This window comes from Elephantulus edwardii, unplaced genomic scaffold, assembly GCF_000299155.1.
Source record: "Elephantulus edwardii isolate Elephantulus edwardi_28Jun2011 unplaced genomic scaffold, EleEdw1.0 scaffold00071, whole genome shotgun sequence".
Classification (NCBI taxonomy): Eukaryota; Metazoa; Chordata; class Mammalia; order Macroscelidea; family Macroscelididae; genus Elephantulus; species Elephantulus edwardii.
Window position 1 is genome coordinate 8,962,519 of NW_006399821.1, and position 8,638 is coordinate 8,971,156.

An 8,638-nucleotide genomic window follows, 5' to 3' on the forward strand; every position below is an offset into this window, starting at 1 on the left:
CTGGAGAACAACCACTTGGCCAACTGACTGGAAGAGATCTATATTTGTGCCCATTCCAAAGAAGGGTGACCCAACTGAGTCTGGAAACTACAGAACAATAGCATTGATTTCACATGCAAGCAAGATTCTACTGAAGATTATCCAAAAACGACTGGAAGAGTACATCAGCAGAGAACTGCCAGAAGTCCAGGCTGGGCTTAGAAGGGGTCATGGTACTAGGGATATTGTAGCCGATGTTAGATGGATCTTAGCTAAAAGCAGAGAATACCAGAAGAATGTCTATCTGTCTATAGATTTAGTAGCTAAACATATTATCTATTTGTAACCCTTAGGAAAACTCTGTAAAAGAATGCCTCTCACACTTTAATGAGCAAACCTTTCTCATGGAGAGCTTGTTAATGATTCTGACTCAGCATGTGAGGAACAGGGCCTGAAATTATAGACTTTCTATAAACTCCTAGATGGGCACTAAAGCTCCTGGTTTTAGGACCACACTGTGAATAGAAAGAAAGAAAGAGCCATCAGTCACTAGCTACCACATGTAACAGAGAAAGTGCTATGCTTTAAAGGCCCTCTTCTATAGTCACCCAAATCTGAAGATAAACATGCCCTGAAAATCTTGTCTACTGTCCTCCTCAAAGTTATTATCATAAAGAACTACCCTCCTGCCTTCACTGTATAGAAATGATATGCTGCTGTTGCATTTCTAAAAGTCACTATTTCCAACATTATTTTTAATCTCAAACTCAGATGTGTGTAAAGCCAAGCAAAGAAATGTCTTGCCTTTATATTATTCTCTTAATGCAAATATATTTGTTTTCATTTAAGAAATTATGGTTTCAGTAAGTAAAAAAGGGAACACTCACATTTGGGGGAAGTTTTGAATATGCTTTCAGCCTCGTCCAAACTTCTTTCTGGAAAGTACTGTGAGGGAAAACTTCAGTAACAAGTCCTTGAGCACATGCTTCTTTTGCTGTTAATTTCTTTCCAAAAATGAGCATTTCAGCTGCCTGAAATGAAAAGCAAGATTAAGAGACTGATTTCATAAAATGAAAGCTTTGGTCAACTTCAGAATTAACTTCTTTCAGGAGGCAAAGGGAGACTCTTCTGAAGTTTTATGAATTTCTCTGAAAGAAGACACTGATGTCTCAATGGTGACAGTTTGCAAACTATGGGCTGAGTCTATCCTAAGGACGTAGGAAAGGCTAAGGGCTGTTTGCCTATATGACAGAGAAGGGTAGACGAGTGGAGGCGTTGGGGGTGGGCAGAAGGAAGACGCCAGGGGCAGAAAGGACATGAAACAGATGCTTGTAATCTAACCCACAGTCTATGATGTTCTGTTTTACAAACTAGGGCTCCAGTGACAAAAAGGAAATAAAGGGGGAAAAAAGGAAGAAAAACTATGGTCATTGGGAATATTACCAATTTTCGAAATGCGAACTTTCAATATGTCATTCCCTGAAAAGCCTACCCAGTGGTCTACCTCTGATAGTTTTCTCTACCTGGACAGGTAGTCAAATTTTATCTGACTGCATTAAAGAAAGGGCAATTATAGTTTTTAACAAAACTGAGAAGATTCTTGATTTTGGATATCCTTGACATTTGCAATTTCTATTTCAGAAATGTAAATATTGTAGCATGGGTAATATAGTCTGAGCCCTATTCTGGGTTCTGCTCAACTCTTCAAAGGTAATACCTGTATAGTACTTGAAGGGTTTACAATAGTATAATAAGATTTAGAAGAATAATATTTACTGCAAAACTTCAGTAAGTGAAAACAGGTTCAAGCCCCTCTACCAGTCCTTTAAGATCTTGAAGTACTTGTCTACGCCTTGCCCTATCAACTGGCTTTTCAGACTTGTATAACTTCTGTCGTCATGCAAAAGGAGCATGGCCAGCTTTTAAGTGCCATAAGCCTGACAGCCACTTCACCATCTTGGAAGCCTTGATAATACACTGGCAAAACAGGTGACGGGAAGGCTACTATCCCTGGGCTTAAGATGTGTAAAAACACTCATGATGCAGTATCTGTACATTTCTGAAATAATGTGTCTCCATGCCATTGTTCACATCAAGAGTGCAATGAGATGAGACCCTAAACTCAGAGGACCAGGAAGGCTGACAGCAACCTGGTCCTCCAAATGATTAATGCTGTACAGCTATTGAGGACAAGGCCTTGTACTGCTGAGAATGCAGCCAGCATCTAGACAGGACAAGTACTGTTCCAACCTGCAGAGAAAAATGTCTCATTTTCCATCATATGACCCTCTCCAGAGCATATTTCCTGCATACATGAAAATCTTAAGAGTTGCAGAGAAAATGATTCTCTTTTGTTCACTAATTCTCTTTTTGTTCACTTGTTTCACTAGTGGAAAAGAAGAGTGAATGTTCATTTTTAGGAACAGAAGTGACTTGTTATATTGAGATAGAGATAAGTTGTATTTTTTAGGTTTCTAAAAGTTACCTTGGCTGAGCCCATTATCTTTGGAAACAGGTAAGAAGAACATCCTTCTGGAGTTTGGCCCAGGTGACTGAAAGGTGTATGAAATGTTGCCTATTGGAAGAGGGGAAACAAAACCCTGAAATTCATCTTAACATATGTGATGGTTTTTTCACAAGTAATTTTTACAGAATTCCTATCTGTCTATATCCTCACTCCTTCACTGACCTACTACCTTTGCCAATATGATCCTTCTCCAAGGACAGGTTCCTCTTGAATATGGCCAGAGAAAGCAATACAAAGTTTCACCCTCTGTGCCTCTAAGGGGCACCCTGGCTGTACTTCCTTCAAGACAGATTTGCTTGTTCTTTGGGGTATTCTGTTTGTTAATGGGAATTCAAGACTCTTCTCCAGCACAATTGAAAGACATTAATTTTCCTGGTCCTCTTTATTCACTGTGCAAGTTTCAGGTGCATAGAAAGCAACTGAAAATACCATGACTTGGACAAAACACCAAGCCATGGTATTTTACTATAGTTTAGGAATAAGAAAAATGATTAGGTATAATTCAAGGATAAACCTTTTAAGATTACAGAAAATATTGTGTTTTAGGTGAATAATTTTTCCAGGTTCCAATTTTCATATCCTCAAAAGAGGAAGTTAAGAGTAGAAAAATGCTTGCAGTCCCTTGGCACTCTCAAATTCTAAGTTCCAAAGTATATTTACTAGGAGGTAAATATCAAATAATCAATACATGTGCTGTTTTGTCCCCCAATACCAAGTTTTCAAGTGTCCCCTATTTTAGAATTATAATAATAATAGAAACGGAACAACTGTTATATAGTTTTATTGAATATAGAACCATCGAAGAGCTGGCATAATGTTCACAGCAATTTTATTTTTCTGGAACACTGGAGGAAATAGTAAGGGAAAAAGAAAACGAGTCAAATCCATTAGACTCGGTCTTTGAGAAAAATCTGACTTTAGTTTTTATTCTACAAACTGTAATATATTTACTACTAGCAACAGTGAAGAAAAGGTCAGAGAGTCTTATTTTTATTTGCCTGACATCCTAGGTCTCCCAAGCTGACTTACCCTGTCAGAAGCATACACGATGTCAAACAGCCCGAGAGTGGTGACAGAAATTCCCACAGCTGGGCCATTTACCACTGCAACCAGAGGCTTAGGGAAATCTATAAAACAGTCTACAAAATTCCTACAGAAATGGAAGCACAAAGCATGTTTAAATTTCCTAAAGCAGCATCACCCAAGAAGTCAAAACAAAAATGAGGCTGACATATCATGTCCTTCTCCTCAGGCTGGGTGTTTCCAAAACCTTCACTAGCAGTGCCTCCTGTCTTATTGCTGACATGCTCTCCCATCATATTCACCTGGAATATCTTCTTAAATGGTCTTGGAGATGGACACCTGAATCCCATAGGTGTACCCTGGCTTGAACTACGCATTTGGGGCAGTTTGTTCTGGGCTTTCGTTTGGGAAGCATGGCAGTAGGTCATGTGCTGTGAGAGAATAGCACCATGATGGGGGAGGGGAACTCAGCAGGGAAAATGAACAGGGACAATGAGCCTCAGAGTTTGGTTGGTTTTGTGAGTTTTTTTTTTCTTTTTCAAGTCGCCTGGTTCTAGGAATCATGAAAACCACACATTGTTCTGGCCAGATAAGCATTCACTGAAGTCCTCTGCCTCAGCTGGAGTCCACTTTTATGCTTGCATGTCACAGCCAACCCTGAGCAACATGAACACCAATCAATAGACATGATGGGGCAAGAGGCGAGAGGGAACAACAGAAGTGCCTGCACGTGGATGGATGCACAGGGCAGAAACATGCCAAGCCCCACAGTTCATCATGGTGACACAGAGGTTGCATATTGTACTTTGTTCAGCCAGTGGCACTGTGATGAAGAAGGATGAGTCCTCTGAAATCAGATAAGGCTTACCTCAGTAAAATGGCACTCTGTTGGGCTTTCTCTTCTACGCCACCAGGGGGAATATCAGTAAAGTTGTTCAGATCATTCCCACTACAGTAATAGTCACCATTTCCTATAAAAACAATATCAACAAATTTGTCATTCATTCCATAATTACTAAGCATCTACTACGTGCCAGGCTCCATCTTACTTGAACTTCACTATGACAGGGTTGTTTCTCACTCAAACAGGTCTGTGTTTCAAAGCACTAGTGTTCTGAGTGGCTCTCATCTTACGGAAGGATTTCTGGTGGCTTAGTCCTTACAGAGCTGTGCCGTTAACACTCTCTGGTAAATTGATTCGATAAGCAGCTCTGAGAGATAAAGACAGGCAATCACCTTTTGTGCGATTTACAGTCTCAAAAAACCTGCCGGCATGGTGGGTCAGCTGAGGTTTTGACTCTAATGTAATGAGTTTGAGCTTTTGAGCTTTCATCTTGTGGAAGTAAGTTGTTAGAGCGTTCCTCAGTGGAGTCACTGGGTAGATCTGAACTATTTACTTTTTGGTTAGATGCTGAGTGCAAATTGTTTCGTGTCGCATTTTTATTACTGAATAGCCGTATTCTATTGTATGGATGGGCTCCATTCTAGGCCCTGGAAAATTAGCTTCAGTTTTTGCCCTAATTTATAGACTACTGAATATGCAGAACATTGATCTGAAAGATAAAGAAGTATGAGATAATATGAGAGTGTGTAGCAGGGGGTTTGGTCAAGAAAAGGAAGTAAGCAATTCAAAGGTAGGAACAAGTAGAGTGTGTGGAAGACTGGCCAGGTTATCCACTAAAAGAGAGGTGAGACTTTAACTTGGTCATGATAAAATTATTTTTTTGATGTGCTGTTGGATTCTCCTGGCCAAGATTTTGTTAAGGATTTTTACACCTATGTTCATGAGAGATATTGGTCCGTAGTTTTCTTTTTTGGCAATGTTTTCCAGGTTTTGGTATCAGGGTTATTCGTGCTTCAAAGAATGACTCTAGGAGTGATCGTTCTTTTTCTGTTTGTTGAAATAATTTAAGTAGAACTGTTGATAGATCTTCTCTGAATGTTTGGTAGAATTCAGCTGAAGCCATCTGATCCAGGACTTTCCTTATGGGGAAGTTATTTTATGACCTGTTCAATTTCTTCTTGGTCTATTCAAATGTTTTACATGTGGGGAAGTTGTTTTTATGACCTGTTCAATTTCTTCTTGGTCTGTTCGAATGTTTTACATCTATCCTTAATGATCTGGGTAGAGCATGAGTTTCAAGGAATTTGTCCATTTCCTCTAGGTTTTCAAATTTATCAGAGTATAGCTTTTCATAATATTCCAAAATTATAGATTTAATTTCATCTGTTTCTGTTGTGATGTCTCCATTATCATTTTTAAATTTGGGTCTTCCTTTTTTTGTTTTTTGTTAAATTTGCCAATGGTTTGTCAACTTTATTAACCGTTTTGAAAAACTAGCTCTTGGTCTTATTGATGGTTTCAATTGTTTTTCTGTTTTCTGTCTTACTGATTTCAGCTTCTGTCCTTATTATTTTCTTTTTTTTTTTCCTTATGCAAGTGTTCAACACAGGAAAAAAAAACAAACCCTCAGTGCAGAACTACTCTGTGGAAGTGTGCTAAAAAAAGGTGACACATGAAAGAAAAGGAGCTGGTCTGGGAGAGCTTACATGAAACACAAAGAAATCCATGACCATCACTAGTACTATTAAAAAGACTGACAGGTTAGAAGCAACAACAACAAAAACAAAACTAAGAAAGAGGAGATATTATTTGTAATGACCAGGAATCAAGAGTGCAAGACTGAGATAATAGCAAAAGAAATGGAAAATAATGGACTTTCGAAAAACCCAAACAAACACAAGAGAAAAATTCTCTCAGAGGAAGTGAAAAAATGCTCTAGAGAAGTGTACCCAGGGGCTCCTTGGAGACAAGGATCGTAAAACTTCATCTCACGTACTTTGGGCATGCTGCCCGAAGGGACAAGTTCTTGGGAAAGGACATCATGCTGGAAAAGGTGGAGGGTCAGAGGAAGAGCCTCAGTGAGACGGACTGACACAGTGATTGTAACTATGAGCTCAAGCATATTAGGGATTGTGAGGACGGCACAGTGGATAGGACAAGTTTTTGATCTGTTCTTCACAGGGTCACTACGGGTCATATTTTACTTGACGGCACCGGCACCTGGCAGCAACAAAAGAACAAGACAGATAATAGTCTCAGAAGACCAGACATTTCATCTCCATAATGAGAATTTCTGTCAGAGAACAAAACGACTGATAAGAGATTCAATATTTTCAAAGTAAAGTTACAAGAAAGCCTTATCAAGCAGTTTAAAAAGATATGCATTTACCAGGAAAAATGGATTAAAAATTATCAAAATAAGGATTAGTCTAGTAACGTTGTTATTGTTATGTGCCGTCGAGTTGCAGGTGACTCATAGTGACCCTATGAAGGAGAGTGAGTACTCAACGCTTGGATCTAGTAACATTAAGATAATTAGTTTTATACACACACACACACACACAAACACACACACATATATGTGTGTATATATATGCATATATATACACACACACACATATATGTTTTTATTTCACAGTCCGCTAGGGAAACAAAGATTGAGACTATTGTACTGAGAAAAGTTAATAATGATGTCAACCTTCTGTACATCACATCCATCTAAGGGTAGAAGACAATGAAGTAATATTTAAGATCATCTCCTTGGAAAAGAGGTTTGAAAAGGTGTCAGGTGATACACATTAACTTCTTCAGACTGCCCATAGGTGATAGGACAAGGGAGGTGGAGGTGTTTAAGTGCACTACATAAAGCTACAGAAATAATTACTACAACAACAGCAAACACTTCAAAATTATGAGAAACAAAACATACAAAAAGTAGAACAAGGAAAACACAAACCAGAGGAAAAAATAACAAAGGAAATATGGACAGAAAGCATGTACAATATCAGAACTAAAACTCAACACATCTCTTATAAAAAGAAATCTAAGCAAATAAATGCACTTTGCTAACAAACACAAAGTAGATCAAAGGGTAACCCAGCACATGCTATGCAACACACTGTTGTTGTTGTTAAGTGCCATCAAGTCATAGGTGACTCATAGTGACCCTATGAACAAAAGGCCTGGACACCTGTATAACTTTCATCCTTTCCCCAGGTTGACAGGGTTTCCGGAGGCAAGCTATTTCAGAAGTGGACGCCACTCCTGCTTCCAAGCTTGTTTTAATCGGGGAACACCACCAAACACTGTCCACCATGGGTAACCATTCTTGCATTTGACATGTCAGTGTCACAATGTTCAGCTTCACAGCAACCACGAATTTCCTCTCTGTATATTAAGTGGACAAGCCAGCGCTATACAACCTAGAAGAATGTTTCACCGAAAACAATTAAAGGCAGGACTGAGGGCCACGGATTAGAGTCACCCACCTTTGGCTTGGGAGCATCACTTTCTTCCCGATAGGCCGCGTGACCTCTCTCTATGCTGGTGTTGTTATTGTTAAGTGCTGTCAAGTCATAGGCAACTCATAGCAACCCTATGAACGAAAGACCTGGGCACCTGTATAACTTTTGTCCTTTCTCCAGGTTCATAGGGTTTCCAGAGGCAAGCTATTTCGGAAGTGGATGCCACTCCTGCTTCCAAGGCTTACAGTTAAAGGGATAGCCAAAGATATGTCAGGTAAGTAAAAACAGAATGGACGCAGGTGGTACCAGATTAATACTTGGCAAGGTAGAATTCATGACAAACAGTATTTAATGAGACAAAGAGGGACATTTAGTCATCAACTCCACAATGAAGGCTTAACTATTAAAATATTTTAGGATCAGTAAAAGAAAAACTCAATTTATAGCAAAAAGGTTTTTTGACACACAGGAAAAAAAATGACAAAAATACAACAGTAATAAACTAAAAAAGCTCACTGCCATCAAGTTGATTTAAACTTCCCCAATGTGTTTCTAACGCTGTACATTCAATAGGTACCTTCATTTCACTTTTTTTGTGTGTACTCAAGACAGAACAATCAGAATTAAAAAAATCAGAATCTGAAGTAAATGAGAAAAGTAAATCTAATTACTATATTAGAGGGAGCTCTGGTGGCCTAGTGGTAAGGAATACTAAACTTTATAATCTCTGAGTGTAATATAGTAAAAGTCTGAATTAATAATGTTGTTGTTATGTGCCGTCGAGTCGTTTTCGACTCATAG

At 38.8% G+C, this 8,638-nt stretch overlaps 1 protein-coding gene across 1 annotated transcript in view; it reads right to left on the bottom strand.

Moving 5' to 3' along the window:
* The window catches only part of ECI2 (enoyl-CoA delta isomerase 2), a 24,490-nt gene that overhangs the window by 2,562 nt on the left and 13,290 nt on the right, over positions 1 to 8,638 (bottom strand). Inside the window, exons 5-8 of the mRNA XM_006888726.1 lie at positions 4,398 to 4,500; positions 3,536 to 3,656; positions 2,465 to 2,554; positions 867 to 1,010 (exon numbers count right to left, since the gene is read on the bottom strand). Of these exons, the coding sequence (XP_006888788.1) occupies positions 867 to 1,010; positions 2,465 to 2,554; positions 3,536 to 3,656; positions 4,398 to 4,500 (458 nt within the window). The remainder of the gene's footprint in view (positions 1 to 866; positions 1,011 to 2,464; positions 2,555 to 3,535; positions 3,657 to 4,397; positions 4,501 to 8,638) is intronic.